This window comes from Saccopteryx leptura, chromosome 6 (genome assembly GCF_036850995.1).
Source record: "Saccopteryx leptura isolate mSacLep1 chromosome 6, mSacLep1_pri_phased_curated, whole genome shotgun sequence".
NCBI lineage: Eukaryota > Metazoa > Chordata > Mammalia > Chiroptera > Emballonuridae > Saccopteryx > Saccopteryx leptura.
Genome location: NC_089508.1, coordinates 177316076 through 177334153, shown reverse-complemented (window position 1 = coordinate 177334153; position 18078 = coordinate 177316076). Strand labels below are relative to the sequence as shown.

Below are 18078 nucleotides of genomic sequence, written 5' to 3'. Positions count from 1 at the left end.
TCAAGAGGGTACTAGACTTATGGTGACAAGGTATATGAATGTCTAAACACTATGTTGTTTATCTGAAACTAATGTAATATTTTATATCAAGTATAATTAAAAAATAAATTTGCAAAATTAGGAAAAATTCACATAAATTAGAGACTTTTTTAATTTCTTGGGAGATAGAGTCTCACTTAAATAGAATTATGAACTTAAACATCTGAGTTGTTTAAGATTTCTTGGGCAACATCAGTGAGGAAAATTGTGTATCGGAGGAAGATCTATATTTTTATTTTATTATTTTTTATTTTATTTATTCATTTTTAGAGAGGAGAGAGAGAGACAGAGAGAGAGAAAGGGGGAGGAGCTGAAAGCATCAACTCCCATATGTGCCTTGACCAGGCAAGCCCAGGGTTTTGAACCGGCAACTCAGCATTTCCAGGTCGACGCTTTATCCACTGCGCCACCACAGGTCAGGCAGGAAGATCTATATTTTTAGTCTTACTTGAAAGCTGTGTGATGTTAGAGTCAACACATTCCTTTGCTGAGCCTCTTCATCTGTGAAATGGGCATTATATAATATTATAGAAATACAAAGGTATGTCTAGAGCATAGCTATATAGTTTTGCTCATTAACTTGTGATTTGTGAAGTATTTATACATTGTAAAAACTAGCTAGTTGTATAAAATCTAATGTTTGTTAAAGGAAGAGCCTAGTATTGGCTTCTGGCTTTTGCAGGTTTCATAGTCCTATATAGTCTCTGCTGGGTTACAAACTATTGAAATTGCAAGATTAGCAGATACAAATGGTTTGGTTAGGCTAGAAGTGTGTGAGGCTTGGTTGGAAGGAGCTTGGGAAGGTGGGCAGCTTTCAGAGTTTGGGTTTTGGCATTGGGAAGCCAGTGTAGGCTTTTAAGGTTGGGGAGATACTCAATTGGATTATTTACAGATATCCAAGATGATTTTTAAAAATCAGCTTTTCTTAGGTGTGGGTTCTACTCATCCCTCGTAACCTGTAGCTGCAGGTTGCTGGAGAATAATGTCAGCCTCTTGGGCTGGTCTCACTTCCATGCCCCCTACCTCCAGTGACTCCTTAGCTCTGCTAGGAGGTCATGCATTCTCCCGAGTCCTCTCCTGGCCATGCCTAAGCACAGTCCCCTCATTTGGCACTGGGTTCCATCTCTGCATTGCTCCTCCAATTTTTCTTCTTTCAAATCAGTTTTTCTTTCTTCTCTCAGTCATTTCCAGATCAGACAAATGTGCTGTTATTTTTAGCATTTTAATAAATCTTTCTCTTGACCCTGCTTCCTATATCCCCTTTTCATTTCTTTCCCTTCCTTCCTTCCTTCCTTCCTTTCTTCCTTCCTTCCTTCCTTCCTTCCTCCCTTCCTCCCTTCCTCCTTTCCTCCCTTTCTCCCTTTCTTTCTTCCTTCTTCCTTCCTTCCTTCCTTCCTTCCTTCCTTCCTTCCTTCCTTCCTTCCTTCCTTCCTTCCTTCCTTTCTTCCTTCCTTCCTTCCTTCCTTTTTTCCTTCCCCATGCCTTTGGGCTTCCTTTAGTTTATTCAATCAATATTTCTTGGATTAAAAAAAACAGAAAAGAAAAAAAAATACTTCTTGGGTCCTTTACAAAGTTTCAGAGCTAGAAGAGAAAGTGAAAGGGAGGAACTCTGCCTTAAAGGGTTTGTGGTCCAGTATTGATGCTGTGCAACACAGTAGCCATATGTGACTATTTAAATTAAAATTAATTTATTTAAATTTTTATCAGTGTTTATTTGAGCCAAACTGACAACATATGCCAGGGAGAATGATCTCAAATATTCCCTAAATTTAAAATGTAACTTCCTCATTTGTACTAGCCACATTTTAAGTGCTTGCCTAACCACCCATATAGAATAACTCCATCACTGCAGAAAATTCTGAGAGTGATGGACAGCACACACACACATACACCACACACATCTCAGGAAACAAGGTGACAAATACAGTATAGAAAACTGAAATCGAGTGATACAGAGAGTGGTTGGCTACTATAGATGGAGGGACCTGGGGAATGTCTCCGAAGGTGACATTGCAGCGAGATCAGGATGGAAAGGAGAAAGGGGACATGGCGGGGGAAAGGAATGGGATGAGGCAGAGAGCCTACAAGCTCAGGGTCCTGGAGGAGGGATGCATTTAAAGCACCAAGTGGTTGGAGCCCTGTGGGCAGGGGAGAGGAGTAGAAAACTGAAAGCCAGGCAGGGGCCAGATCGTGGGCCTTTGCATCTGGGTGAGGAGTTGGGATTGTTTATTTTTTATTTTTTTCCTGAAAGAGCCATGAGAAGGTTTTAAGTGGGGGAGTGACAGGGTCTAATTATATATTTACCATTTGTATCATTTTGCCTGATTTTATTAGTTAATGGCTTACTTATCTGTGTCTCTGCCTGATTGTACAATCCTGGACTTTTTCATCCTTAGTGTATTTTGTCATACCCTCAATTTAACAGTAAAAACTGGGAGAATTGAGTTAAATTAGAAAAGCCTTATCACTGCCCTATTGGGCTTTGGCAGAATCTCAGAGTATAAGCAAACTAGTCATAAAATGTTTTGTTTCCCAAATGAATGAGGCATGACCTCCTTCTGTGTGAAGCATTTCAGAATTTCCCCCCCAACCTTTGGAGGCAGTGGGGTAGGGTCGATGGCGTCTACTCTAAGTCTGTAAAGACGAAGCGTAAAGGCACAGGGGCTGCTCTGCCATGGAGTGGCCTTCTGTCTGTCCCACTCCTTCACTAATAAACTCTCTTTCACTTTAAACTCTAAAAAATGACTACAAGGGAAAACAGGTATCCAGAAATGTGCTTATTTCTTGGTAGAACTTATCTCATTACTCAGTTGAATTCAAGGGGGTGACATCGTAAAGCTAGAAGACCCATGAAAGATCACATGGTCCAACCCTTGCATTTTATGGAAGGGACAAATTTCAGCGCAGAGACCAGGGGACAGCCTAGGAAAAGGCCCAGTGACACGAGGGAGATTATACTCAAGGAAGTGGAGTAAAGTCTAATGCAGGGCCTCCTCCAACCAAGACCAACCAAGGCTTCAGGCAGTGAAGCCCTCCTGTTGGAGAGAACAACCTCAAAGGGTGTAGTGGATAACGGGCCACGTGAGCCATTTAATTTCATTTCACAGAAAGCTGAAAAGCTGAGTTCTCATGTGGGCTCTCTGCAGTGTTGTTGTTGTTGTTTTTTGGGGGGGTGCTTTCTGGATTTTTAAGTTGTGGCCATTAATTAAGAAATAAATTTTTAGCCCTGGCCAGTGGCATCATGGTTAGAGCATCCTCCCAGAGTACTCAGGTTGCTTGTTAGAGCCCCAATCAGGTGTCATATGAGAAGCAATAAACAGGTGCACAGCTAAGGGGTACAAGTTGATGCTTCTCTCTCTTTCTCCCTCCCCCCTCTTCCCTTCCTCTCTGCGTGCTTTTAAACACTGTTGTACAAAGCACTTCTGTGGCCCAAACAGTCTTCGGGCTCCCGGTTTGTAACATTAGACTTTAGTTTCCTTCCAAGTGCAGAGGCTGCTGAAGTCAGAGGTTCTCATTCCTGGGCAACAAAGGACCCATTGCCACAGTGTGCCAAGGCCATCATCCACTTCCCCATGAAGCCTCTCAGGGGCCACAGAAAGGCCGGAGATGGAGGGCCAGTGCCTCCCGGAAGGAAGTGGCTGCATCTCTAGACCACAAGGGGAGTTAATGAAGAGCTGGGCAGGCTGACATATTTTTGTATTGTTTAATGATTAACAACAAAAGTCAGAAGACCTCGTCTGGAATCTAGGCTCACTTTGACCTCTCCAAGCCTCAACTTCCTCCTCTAAGAATGGGGTTAATAACAGCACTTGCCTAAGGGGTTCTGGGGAAGTAAGATGCACAGAGCGTGACTCAGTCACTGCTCCAGGAACCTTGGCTGTGGTATTCATGGATATTTAGATTAGTTGTCAGAGTTCACCCACAGCACTTTTGTTCATTATAACAGTCCATTAAGAGAGACAGAACAAGTATTTTTAGGATTTGATCAACATAGCAATTCAGAGATAGCCAACTTCCTAAGTGTCAGAGCTTGGATCTGAACCCAAGGTCGGAGGAGACTGTTTTATGACATGACCACGGCTCACTCTATGAGCAGGACTTTGGCTGGATTGGAGGTTGCTTTCCACAAACCCCCATTAGAGACTGTCTGATGATAATTGATGTTTTTCCTGACAAAAGTCAGCACCCTTCCTGGCTTTCTGCTATGTGCTGGTTCCTGGTATAGGCCCATTGTTCTAACCTGGTTAAGCATCCTAAGAATAGAATAGATTTCATTTAGTGGATTTAAATATCAGAAGTGAACTGATGCAAAACCAGAATTTGGTCCTTTGTGCTAAAACACAGAAAAGGTGCGGAAAACAAAGGACACAGCTATAGGCCCTAAGTTTGCCATGGACCCAGAAGTTATAATAACGAGGGCACAAATCCCCCCATTGCCCCTGGAACAGGGACCATTCAGTAGAATCTTCAGTGGGATTTGCCACTAGGATGGGTCAGTGAGTTCACATCCTTGGGTGGGGAGGAACTGCTTAGTCTCTGGGGAGACCCATCCATGGAGACAAGCTGTGCACAGGCTGGGCATGTACCACTGAGAGAGGGAGGAGTGGGCCTGGCCCCTTTCCCCCCTATTCACCTTCTGGCGCCAGAGAGTGCAACTTCCTCCTGGCTAACGTGCAGTTTACACAGCCTGGCTAGGCTACAAGTGTAATTCTCATAGAAGAAGATGGTCTCCCAATTCAAGTCCCTGCTAAATATTTGTCTTTCTGATCTTAGAATTCTGCTGTGTCAGGGGCGTCCAGCTATGGGGCGGGGGGCACCAGTCCCATTATCCAAACTGAATGTTGTGTTTTCATACTAGACGCATCTGGTAATATTTCCTTTTTTCTTTTCTTTTTTTTTTAAAAATATTTCCTTTTTTGTTAGCACATATGAAAAGCCAAGTAAAAGCCTTAAGTGATTGGGCCCCAAGCCTAGGTGACCTACTAACCTACTGGTTTGGGTCCTGGGGGAGCATTCTGGATAAAATTACTAATACTTAGATTGTTTCTTTTAATTTGTCTCTTTTCTTGTTTGTGTCTGTACTATTCCTGAGAACTGTGCCTTCAGTGCAGTCAATTAACAATAAGTGAGCTGCCTCCCTGATACTGAAGCCCCTTGCTGACCACTTAGGTCACCTTGCAGAAGAGAGGAGGCATGAGATTGTTAAGAGCGAGTCATGAGGAGCGCAGTGTGGAGGGGCGATTGTCCCATAACATGACCGCTGTTTGTCCCACAGGCTGGGTCCAGGCCAGAGTGGAGGTTACTTCCCCCTTTGAGACTGTCCAATAATAACTGGTGTTCATTTTGATAGTAATTAGATTCCCTACCTTGCCTCCTGCGATGTACCAATTCTTGGAACAGTCCATTGTCCTGACCTTGTCAAGCATGTAATTTCCAATACATACCTGGTAGCATTCACAAACTAGTATCTATGACTGTCTCCACACTTTACCCCATATAATTCTTTGGTGCCTGCCAAGAAGCATGGGGATCCTTTTTGTCTTGCAGTTACCCAAGAGGAGCCTTGCATATAAGTTTTTCTTATTAAACTGCTAGTTGGGGCCTGACCTGTGGTGGCGCAGTGGATAAAGCGTCGACCTGGAAATGCTGAGGTCACCGGTTCGAAACCCTGGGCTTGCCTGGTCAAGGCACATATGGAAGTTGATGCTTCCAGCTCCTCCCCCTTCTCTCTCTCTGTCTCTCCTCTCTCTCTCTCTCTCTCTCTCTCTCTCTCTCTCTCTCTGTGTCTCCCTCTCCTCTCTAAAAAATGAATAAAAAAAAAAAACAAAAAAAAAAACCCTAAGCTTAAACTGCTAGTTGGCAGACTTGGGTGGCCCGCTTCTTCTATCAGTCTCTCCCTGCCTTCCATTTATAAATGTAGATTTTCAGTTTTGGGGCTTTTCCCTGGATCTCTGTAAGTAAAAACCAAGTCAGGTCCAGATTCTGCTTTCTGATCATCCTTCTGACATCATTCAGTAAAATGCAGTGAGTTATTGCTTCTGGTATCATGAATGGTGAAACACAATGAATCACGTTCTGGCTTAATTTTTGTTAATGAATAACTTGGCAATATAATTGAGGCCAGGGACTCACCATTGTGGCCACAGGGCAGGAGGGACCCTCTACTCACCCAACGGCCAGTAGATTGTCATCTCAGAGGCCCAGGGTAAGTGTACCGCTGCCTTTGGGAGACTAGTCTTTGCTCTGGTGATTCCCACCCCGAGCCTGCCTCTGGTTTCCCTCCTGTGTGCTCTCTAATCTCCCGTGTGAGCATCTGGAGTTGGTTTGGACTTTTTGTGTGGGTGAAGGGCTGGGAAATAAGGGGCTGCTTCCGAGGCCAGCTTTGCCTGTCTGTCGGAGTTGTAGAGCCCTCAGCCACCCTGAGCTAACAGAGACCTGAAGCCCCTGTATGTGGACTCCCATCCATAGCAGGGTACACTCGTGAGATTCACTCAGTCAGGATAGAAGGAACAGTTGCAGTCTGAGAATTAAGATTTATTCCTATACCATCCAGTGGGAGGCACACCCAACAGTCTGTTTTCTCTTTCCTTCAGGCTGATACCATCATGCATCCCTGGGTAGTCTTCACAGGCCTCGTACTACTTTGGACAGGTGAGTGGCTAGGTGGGCTGGGGTTGAGCGTGGGGGACTATAGAGGGGGTATGTGGGTGTGATGGAGGAGGATGGAAGTTCTTGGGCTCTGTTGGAGTAAGTGGGCCAAAGAAGCAGGCTGAAATCTTACTCCAAAGAAATTGCTTAAATGCTATGCATTACAAAATCAGTGGCTAAGTATACCAGTGTGTCATATGCTGCCATTTGTGTTTAAGGAAAAAGGGGGTGGGTAGGTAGTTGGGTATGCATGGACTTCTCACGTATTTGTAAGAAATGGTACCAGTGTTATCATGGGGTTTGAGGGAATGGAAAGGAAAAATGAGGATAGAATGAAAAAAAGACCAGTCTTTCATTTTACAGCTTGTACAGTCTGATTGCTTTATTTTTAACCATGTTATAATATTTATTTAAAAAAAGATATTTTAATTCAAAATATCCTATGAGATACAGAAAAACTTAGGAATAGACATTCTATATTCAAAAAAACAGTATCTAGAGGTAGGATTTTGGGGAAAAGTTTATTTTTATTATACTTTCATAAGTTAATTTTTATAATTATTATGTATATTCGTAATCCAAAAATGATGTTAGGCAAAAATAAATATAAGAATCTAGTAAAAGAGTAGACTCTTGTTTTGGGTAACAGTGAACATTTTCTTCTGAGGACAGTTTGAAACTCACAGCTCAGGCCTGACTGATTAGTGGTGGGATATAAAGGACAGCAAAGGGAATAGAGTGAATAATATTGTCGTAACTATGAACGGTGTCAGATGGGTCCTAGACTTATTGGGGTAATCAGTTCATAAGTTATGTAAATGTCTGATCAATATTTTGTACACCTGCAACTAATATGATATAGTATATTAATTGTAATTTAAAAATTAAAACATTTAAAAATAAATAAATAAGATTAGTTAGTGAATCTCAGATTTTATTTAAAGATGACCGTGACTGCATTTGACAATATAGGGTATTAACACTGCTAACCACAGGAGAGACTGTGTTTTTAAGCGGCATAAGTTAGTAATTGACTGAATATTATCCAGTTCTCTGGTTTCATCAGGGGAAGTGGACCTTGCTCCGGTGCCAGTTGTCATCCACGCATGAAGACGGCACCTACCTAGATATTTGGGGCCAATCTGAAAGTGCATGATAAGCCGTAGTTCCCCCTGGAAGTACTAGAAACCCATTTGCAAAAAATAGATTTCTGAAGAGTTTATTAGACTTTTGCCCTTAAGCCAACAACATTTTATTTTATTTTTGTATTTATTCATTTTCGAGAGAAGAGAGAGTGAGTGAGAGAGAGAGAGGGAGAGAGAGAGAGAGAATGGGCGAGGAGCAGGAAGCATCAACTCCCATATGTGCCTTGACCAGGGAGGCCCAGGGTTTTGAACCAGCAACCTCAGTGTTCCAGGTTGATGTTTCTTCCACTGCGCCACCACAAGTCAGGCAACATTTTATTTTTATCAATTAAAGAAATTTTTTCATTGATTGAAAAAGAGAGGGGAAGGGGGAGAGAGAGAGAGAGAGAGAGAGAGAGAGAGAGAGAGAGAGGAGCATTAACTCATTGTTCCCTTTAGTTGTGTATTCATTGATTGCTTCTTGCCCATGCCCCAACCAGGGATCAAACCTGTGACCTCGGTGTGCTTGCAAGGAAGCTTTATCCACTGAGTCACCTGGCCAGGGCTTATTTATTTATGTATGTATTTACTTATTTTTAATTTATTGATTGATATTAGGGAGAGGAAAGAAGAAAGACAGAAATATCAGTCTGTTCCTGTATGTGCCCTGACCCGGGCATCAAACCCACATCCTTTGAGTATTAGGATGACACTTAGTCAACTAAGATATCTGGCCAAGCCGAAGCCAACACCTTAACCAAAATTTTAGCTCAGCTTATTTTTATGAGAGAGGGGGTAATGAGGTGACCTCATCTACTACAGATATTTTAAAAATTGCAATAAAAATTAAAACTTTAATTGCAATAGAATTTTTAAGACATATTTCAACTGAGAGTGATTGGATCTAGGGGAGAGGAAAAGCAACATGTATGTATTACCTACTTAATAAGCAAATACTTGTTTCACAGAATGAAATACATGCTCATTCAGGTACTGCTAGAGTGTCATTTGTTCAAACGTTTTGGAAAGAAATTTGAAAGAAAGAGGAAATATTTCTGTTCTTTATACTAATAATTTATCTTTTAGAAATTTATTCTATTTGAAAGAATGAGAGGAAATATTTCTGTTCTTTATACTAATAAGTTATCTTTTAGAAATTTATTCTATTAAAAAACATTTTTAAATCAGAAAAAAGTTTAAGTTATTTGTTATTTACAAGCATCAAATAACAAAATGCTGATAAAGATATAAACAGAAAAATGCTTATAATAAAATTTTTGGGTTCAAGATAAAAGTCACATGATTGCAAATGAAAGAGAAGAAAGTGGAAATAAATGCAAAATTAAAATATTTTTTTTTAATTTTATTTATTTATTTATTTTTTACAGAGACAGAGAGTGAGTCAGAGAGAGGGATAGACAGGGACAGACAGACAGTAACAGAGAGAGATGAGAAGCATCAATCATTAGTTTTTCATTGCGCGTTGCAACACCTTAGTTGTTCATTGATTGCCCTCTCACATGTGTCTTGACCGCGGGCCTTCAGCAGGCTGAGCAACCCCTTGCTGGAGCCAGCGACCTTGGGTCCAAGCTGGTGAGCCTCGCTCAAACCAGATGAGCCTGCACTCAAGCCGGCGACCTCGGGGTCTCGAACCTGGGTCCTTCCGCATCCCAGTCCGACGCTCTATCCACTGTGCCACCACCAGGTCAGGCGCAAAATTAAAATATTTAGTCCACACGCTCTGTTTTCTTTCTGTTTGCAGATTCTGTAGTTTCTCAGGGACGTGTGAGTGGAGTGGAGGGTCAGCCTGTCACGCTGCCCTGCACCTACTCGACAGCTCGTGAAATTGCAACTATGTGCTGGGGCCGAGGGCCATGTCCTGCATTTAAATGCCCGAATGAACTCATCTGGACTGATGGATACCGTGTCACCTTTCAGAAGAACACGCGTTATCAGCTATACGGAATCATTAAACAAGGGAATGTGTCTTTAACCATTGAGCACGCAGCCCCTTCTGACCGTGGCATGTATTGTTGCCGTGTTGAGCGCTCAGGGTGGTTTAATGATTTGAAAACCAACATATTATTGGACATAAAGCCAGGTGAGCTGGTCCTCTTTCCTCTTTCCTCCTTTGAGTACTTCATGTGGATGAGCTGAGATGTCTACTGTTTGGTAGTAATTTTCTCTTCCTTCAATAAAGAAAGTGGAAATTCCTACAATCCTGTTTTTTAATAAGTGTTGAGAAGTAGAATTACTTATTGGTGTGGACTGAAGTGTTGAAAACAAGCTTGTTTGAAGAACACAGGCTAGAGGATCTTTCCAGTCAGCAAACTCTTTATTTATTTATTTATTTTACAGAGACAGAGAGAGAGTTAGAAAGAAGGATATACGGGGACAGACAGACAGGAACGGAGAGAGATGAGAAGCATCAATCATTAGTTTTTCGTTGCGACACCTTAATTGTTCATTGATTGCTTTCTTATATGTGCCTTGACCGCCAGCCTTCAGCAGACCGAGTAACCCCTTGCTCGAGCCAGCGACCTTGGGTCCAAGCTGGTGAGCTTTTTTGCTCAAACCAGATGAGCCCGTGCTCAAGCTGGTGACCTCGGTGTCTCGAACCTGGGTCCTTGGCATCCCAGTCCGACGCTCTATCCACTGCACCACCGCCTGGTCAGCAAAGTCTTTTTTTTTTTTTAAGATTTTATTTATTCATTATTTTAGAGAAAGGGGGAGAGAGAAGAGGGGGAGGAGCAGGAAGCATCAACTCCCATATGTGCCTTGACTAGGCAAGCCCAGGGTTTCAAACTGGCGACCTCGGCATTCCAGGCTGAGGCTTTATCCATTGCGCCACCACAAGTCAGGCAGCAAACTCTTTCTTAAGATAGACCTTCGGTATGTGGTTTAGAATCTACACCACCTCTGATTCTGCGAAGAGGCAGAGTGATTACCTGTGGTCTAGTCCACTTCTAGCCAAATATAAAAATTGTCTGTGATCTAGCATATGCTAATGAGTGTGAGATAATTCTCATTTAGGGTGCAGGTTCCTTGGGAGGGTATCCTCAGAATTGATTGAACTGAATACTATTTATTTGGTAAACATTCTGAGTCTGGAACTACAGTTTAAGTCTTAGTCATTTGCCTGACCTGTGGTGGCACAGTGGGTAAAAGCATCGACCTGGAACACTGAGGTCGCTGGTTCAAAACCCTGGGCTTCCCTGGTCAAGGCACATATGGGAGTTGATGCTTTCTGCTCCTCCTTCCCTTCTGTCTCTGTCTCTCTCTCTAAAATGAATAAATTAAATCTATAACAATAAATAAGTCTTAGTCATTTACTACTGAGAAGGCAGACAGATGTAGGTTCTAGACACATTCCCCTTCTCACAGATGTTTACAAAGACACATAAATCAGGCAGACAAGGCTTGTCTTTTCAAAGTGCTTCATTGCAAAACCAGGGTATCTTTTTTGCCTCTAAGTCTTCTAAAATACTGTATATACCTTTCAGTACAGCTGTTTGTCTTCTGCAAGCTTATTTTCAAGCTCTTCCTGTCAAGTTCTAGTTGGCCAATAAGAACTCTGAGCCTGACCAGGCAGTGACGCAGTGGATAGAGCATCAGACTGAGATGTGGAGGACCCAGGTTCGAGACCCCAAGGTCACCGGCTTGAGCGCGGGCTCATCTGGCTTGAGCAAGGCTCACCAGCTTAATCCCAAGGTCGCTGGCTCAAGCAAGGGATCACTCGGTCTGCTGTAGCCCCCCAGCCACCCATCAAGGCACATATGAGAAAGCAACCAATGAATAACTAAGGTGCCACAACAAAGAATTGATGCTTCTCATCTCTCTCCCTTCCTGTCTGTCCCTGTTTGTCTCTCTCCCTGGGCCTCCTCTTCCTGTGTCTGTCAAAAAACAACAACAACAACAAAAAAACAGCCTGAAAAAATTCTGAGTCCAAGGGAGATTAGTGCCTATTTCTGCCTGAGGACGGACAGGCTCTCATTGGTGATGCTGATGTACAGGCCCAGCACAAACCTGTTGTTTTCTGCTGCTCGATTAACCCTTGTTTTCATGTTGATTTCTAGCTCTACCTCAGGTCACCAGTGTTCCAACATCAACTAGGGTCTTCACCTCTGCTCCTACAACTCCAGCACCAACACCAAACCTTAAGACAGGTAAACTGATGTGTTTCTGAGGCCAGAGGCCTCCTAATGAGAGAATGAAGACCACCCTGGGCGTGGGTCAAGTCAGAGGTTCATTCTAAATTGTGGGTTTTCCCTGGGTTAAATGCATGGCCTCTCAGTGTCTATCAACCATCGTTCTCTATTGCATGCACTGTTTGTATCTATAAATCTTTTTAGAGTGAGGGGATTTATAGTTGTTGTTGTTTTTAAATTAGGTTCTCAAAGGTGTTCATTATTAGCCAACTAAACGTAGACCACTGACCTTGGACACCTAATGAGGACAGTGTGGACTTAGCCCAGTTGAACACAGGTTTATGAGGAAAACCGAGGGAATGCCAGAGCAGAAGGGTCAGGGTAATGAGACTCAGTCCTCACAAGCAGCCCTGAGTGGAGATGCTTCAGTCCACTCGAGGACCCTCCACTCGAGGATAAGATTTCAGTGACTATAATATTTACTGTATGTCAAGGGTCAGGAAACATTGCCAAGACCTTTATAAGTATTATGTCACTTTAGTTCTTATGTAAGTGTGGTTTAATTCTATTTTAAAGTTGTGTGTATTGACTAAAAATATCAATTTTAAATTCAATCTTGTTGCATATACACAGAAGTGACCCTATTATAATATGAAAACATGTGTATCCCAATAATTGCCCACCAGTTGCTTTTAAGACTTCCATGCAATCCAAAAGTTTGGGTAGTTTGAATTTCTTTCATCTTGATGTGGACATATTAATTAGCCTAGACTCATCATCTGATGAAAGAGGTAGTAGGATCTTGAGGACTTCCTGGTTTCTGCTACTGCTTCTTTTTTTTTTTTTTTTTTTTTTCATTTTTCTGAAGCTGGAAACAGGGAGAGACAGTCAGACAGACTCCCGCATGCGCCCGACCGGGATCCACCCGGCACGCCCACCAGGGGCAACGCTATGCCCACCAGGGGGCGACGCTCTGCCCACCAGGGGGCGACGCTCTGCCCATCCTGGGCGTCGCCATGTTGCGACCAGAGCCACTCTAGCGCCTGAGGCAGAGGCCACAGAGCCATCCCCAGCGCCCGGGCCATCTTTGCTCCAATGGAGCCTTGGCTGCAGGAGGGGAAGAGAGAGACAGAGAGGAAAGCGTGGCGGAGGGGTGGAGAAGCAAATGGGCGCTTCTCCTGTGTGCCTTGGCTGGGAATCGAACCCGGGTCCTCCGCACGCTAGGCCGACGCTCTACCGCTGAGCCAACCGGCCAGGGCTGCTACTGCTTCTTAATAAATCTCCTTTACTAAGTTCTTATGTTGACAGCAGAACCCAATATCTGTGGCCTTCATAACATGTCATTACTTTTTTTTTTTTAATTAAGAGATACTTTTTTTTATAATCTCCCAGTCTTTGGAACTGGCTTCTTTCCCTTATGAAGACAAGGGAGGTAAGGTCAGTTCAGGTGGAGGAAGCAGCTGCCTCTGGGGGAGCTGTGTCTGGGAGGCAGTCCAGGGAAGCCAGAGTCGCTGGCGGAACAGTTGCTGTGGACAGGTGTGAAGGCAACATGCAGGGAAGAAGTTATCATTACGACTTTTTTGGAGTTGTGAGATTATTTTGATCTGACTGAATTTTAAAAAATGTTAGGGAGAAACCAGTAGGAGATTTTTACTTTTTGTGTGTGTGTGTGTGTTTTTCTGAAGTTGGAAATGGGGAGGCAGTCAGACAGACTCCTGCATGCGCCTGACCAGGATCCACCTGGCATGCCCACCAGGGAGCGATGCTCTGCCCATCTGGGGTGTTGCTCTGTTGCAACCAGAGCCATTCTAGTGCCTGAGGCAGAGGCCACAGAGCCATCCTCAGCGCCCGGGCCATCTTTGCTCCAATGGAGCCTTGGCTGCGGGAGGGGAAGAGAGAGACAGAGAGGAAGGAGAGGGGGAGGGGTGGAGAAGCAGATGGGTGCTTCTCCTGTGTGCCCTGGCCGGGAATCGAACCCAGGACTCCTGCACGCCAGGCCGATGCTCTACCACTGAATCAACCAACCAGGGCAGTAGGAGATTTTTATAAGGCCTCCCATTCCTTTAACAGGCAGGTATCTACAATGTCACTGCTTTGTCCAGTGGGCAGTGGGTCCATACTGAGCCTGAGCCAAGTCATTCTGTGTGTAAAGCCAGTAGCCACGGCCACTATCACAGCAGCCTGGCTCATGCAGGTTCGCATTGGATTCGGACAGACGGTAAAGAAACAATGGAGCCAAAAACTGATGGGCCATTATCTTTAATCCTAGCTTGCACCTGGCAGGCAAGTAAAAACACACTGGGCTACAAAACCCACTCACATTCAGTGCTCACAAAGCTACTGACTTATCCGAGTTTCCTAGAATCAAAGGTTTCTAGCTCACCAGACTTATTCACCTCTGTTCCCCATCTCCTTCCTTCTCCCTGCACAAATTCTGCACAAACTGGCTTCTCACTCAACACTCCGCCATCTTGGCTGCTTCTCCTGGCCTACTCCACGTGGCCTCTCTCCCCTCTCCTCTCTGCTCTCTCCTCTAATGATAATCTCAGGAACCGAGAGCGTAAGCTCCCGTTCTGCCCCCATTTTATAGTGTAGAAATCAAAACCTTTAGTCCAATATAGAAATAGGGAATTCTCTAATACAAAGTCACTTCTCTGAGGCATGATTGGATTGTACCACCCCATATCAAAAAGGGTGGGAAAGGCTTAATCCCAAAACCAAGCCCCAGGTACAACTGCCTGCCCACAACACACATTAATATCACCTGGGCGACGGCCTCCACGTGGGCAGCGCCATCTTTAACAAAGTGAGCATAATATATTTTATCTGCCCAACACTGTGCCTCCAATAACCAGTTCTTTGCTACAGGTTTTGTGTTTGCTTTTCGCTGTTTTCACAGACTGAGTTCCTTCTTCTGCCTTCTGTTAGAGCTTCTTCTCATCAGCATCATTCCCTGTACTGTATTTTCCTGGTTGCTTTCTGGCTAAACCATTTACCAGCTATAAAAAACAAGTTCATTAGATAACCTGATTAGGTTCCTTCCCCTTTGTTGTATCTTACGTTCCTTTGATCAAATACTTTGCAAGCTTGCTTTCTCCCCCTAGATTAGATTTTAAACTACAGGGAAGGGAATAAATTACAGTGCTCTTAAAAGCTTCTTATCACACTTTAGCCCAGATCAGCAAATGATAGCCCTGGGGCCCAACAAGATTGAAAAGTGGCTCATCCCCTGTTTTATAAATACATTTCATTCAAACAGCCATACCCAGTTATTATACTTTCTTGTTTGTGGCTGTTTTCAGTCTGAGAGTTGAGCAACTGACACTGAGTGTGTAGAGTCCCCATAATCTAAATAGCTTACTCTTAGCCCCTTTTCAGCAAGTTTGCTGACCTCTGCTTCAGACTAATGTTTTACATGTAATGGAAACTCACAAATATTTGTTCCACAAAAGATTTTTTTTCTTCTAAGGCAAATAGTGCCTCAAATTGAACGGGATCTCTCCACAAAGAAGCGCTTCTCAATCAGGTATCTCCTGTTCAAAGGTTTCTTTCATAGCTAGTTGAGTTGATAATTAAGCATGTTCTTGTAAGAAAGAACAGTGCCTGGTTAAACGAAAATGTAGACATTGTTCAGTCAGGCCTTCATTGATCTGCTTTGTGCCGGAGACTGCATTTGGCTGGATTGTAGTTTCTGCTCTCTCTCTGGGTAGTTTGGAGACCTCTGTATGTGGTTTGGGAATCCTACGTGACCTCTGACTATGCAGAGTCAGAGTTACTACCTGTGGTCGAGTCTAACTTCTATCCAGAGTTACTACCTGTGGTCTAGTCTAACTTCTATCCAGAGTTACTACCTGTGGTCTAGTCTAACTTCTATCCAGAGTTACTACCTGTGGTCTAGTCTAACTTCTATCCAGAGTTACTACCTGTGGTCGAGTCTAACTTCTATCCAGAGTTACTACCTGTGGTCTAGTCTAACTTCTATCCAGAGTTATTACCTGTGGTCTAGTCTAACTTCTATCCAGAGTTACTACCTGTGGTCTAGTCTAACTTCTATCCAGAGTTACTACCTGTGGTCGAGTCTAACTTCTATCCAGAGTTACTACCTGTGGTCTAGTCTAACTTCTATCCAGAGTTACTACCTGTGGTCGAGTCTAACTTCTATCCAGAGTTACTACCTGTGGTCTAGTCTAACTTCTATCCAGAGTTACTACCTGTGGTCTAGTCTAACTTCTATCCCAATCTATGTTGGATAAACGCCCCCGGTCATCTAGCATCTGTTAGTTGGTGTGAGTTAATCCTCATTTAAGGCAGGTACTGGTTTTGGAAGGGTATCCTCAGGAGTGAATGAGCAGAATGCTATTTAATTTTAAACATTCTGGGCCTGAGAACTACTGTTTAAGTCTTAGTCATTCACCACTGAGAAAACAAGGACAGGTCTAGGTTCTAGACATATTCCCTTCTTACAGATGTTTAAGAAGACACATAAGTCAGGCACACACGGCTGGTCTTTGGCTAGTGCTTCATTCCAAACCCAGGGTATCCTTTCTGCCTCCGAACCTCCCAAAATAAGTCTAGAGTTTTTTCTTTTTTCTTTTTTTTTGTATTTTTCTGAAGCTGGAAACGGGGAGAGACAGTCAGACAGACTCCCGCATGCGCCCGACCGGGATCCACCCGGCACGCCCACCAGGGGCGACGCTCTGCCCCTCTGGGGCATTGCTTTGCCGCAACCAGAGCCACTCTAGCGCCTGGGGCAGAGGCCAAGGAACCATCCCCAGCGCCTGGGCCATCTTTGCTCCAATGGAGCCTTGGCTGCGGGAGGGGAAGAGAGAGACAGAGAGGAAGGGGGGGTTGGAGAAGCAAAGGGGCACTTCTCCTATGTGCCCTGGCCGGGAATCGAACCCGGGTCCTCCGCACGCCAGGCTGACACTCTACCAACCAGCCAGGGCCAAGTATAGAGTTTTTAATACAGCTATTTCCCTTTTGCAAGCTTATCTTCAAACCCTCCCTGTCAAATTCCAGTTGGCCAATAAGAAGAATAGTGAGTCCAAGGGATGTTCGCGCCCGGTGTTACCTGAGGACAGACGGGCTCTCGTTGGTGATGCTGATGTACAGGCCCAGCACAAACCTGTTGTTTTCTGCTGCTCGATTAACCCTCGTTTTCATGTTTATTTCTAGCTCTACCTCAGGTCACCAGTGTTCCAACATCAACTAGGGTCTTCACCTCTGCTCCTACCACTCCAGCACCAACACCAAACCTTAAGACAGGTAAACTGATGTGTTTCTGAGGCCAGAGGCCTCCTAATGAGAGGATGAAGACCACCCTGGGCGTGGGTCAAGTCAGAGGTTCAATCTAAATTGTGGGTTTTCCCTGGGTTAAATGCCTGGCCTCACAGTGTCTATCAACCATCGTTCTCTATTGCATGTACTTTTTGTATCTATAAATCTTTTTAGAATGAGGGGATTCCTAGTTGTTGTTGTTTTTTTTTAAATTAGATTCTCAAAGGTGTTCATTATTAGCCAACTAAACGTAGACCACTGACCTAGGACACCTAATGAGGATGGTGTGGACTTCGCCCAGGTGAGCACAGGTTTATGAGGAAAACCTAGGGAATGCCAGAGCAGAAGGGCCAGGGTAATGAGACTCAGTTCTCACAAGCAGCTCTGAGTGGAGGTGCTTTAGTCCACTCAAGGACCCTCTACTCGAGGATAAGATTTCAGTGAATATAATATTTACTCTGTCTCCTGTGAACCATGCTAAGACCTTTATAAGAATATGTCACTTAATTCTTGTGAAAACCCTATACATTATAGGTGTGATTCAATTCTATTTTAAAGTTGTGTGTACTGACAAGTAGATATATCACTAACAAAAAGAATTGTCAATTCAATCTTGTCGCATGTACACCAAAGTGACTCTGTTTTAGTATGAAAACATTTGCATCCCAATAACTGTTTACCAGTTTCTTTTAAGATTTTCATGCAATCCAAAAATCTGGAAAGTTTGCATTTCTTCCATCTTGATGTGGACATATTAATAGCCTTATCATATGATGAAAAAGGATTCCTGGTGTTGGTCAAATCAGTTTGTAAATATGATATATAGGTTTGCTTGCTTATGG

At 43.6% G+C, this 18078-nt stretch overlaps 1 protein-coding gene across 2 annotated transcripts in view; it reads left to right on the top strand.

Moving 5' to 3' along the window:
* The first annotated feature begins 9362 nt into the window (after window positions 1-9362).
* Window positions 9363-18078, top strand: part of HAVCR1 (hepatitis A virus cellular receptor 1) — a 35112-nt gene continuing 26396 nt past the window's right edge. Inside the window, exons 1-3 of one of the 2 annotated variants that reach the window (XM_066341616.1) lie at window positions 9363-9912; window positions 11888-11977; window positions 17135-17224. In XM_066341616.1, the coding sequence (XP_066197713.1) occupies window positions 9666-9912; window positions 11888-11977; window positions 17135-17224 (427 nt within the window). In that variant the 5' untranslated portion in view covers window positions 9363-9665. The remainder of the gene's footprint in view (window positions 9913-11887; window positions 11978-17134; window positions 17225-18078) is intronic. The other variant, XM_066341617.1, reaches the window with a different exon arrangement.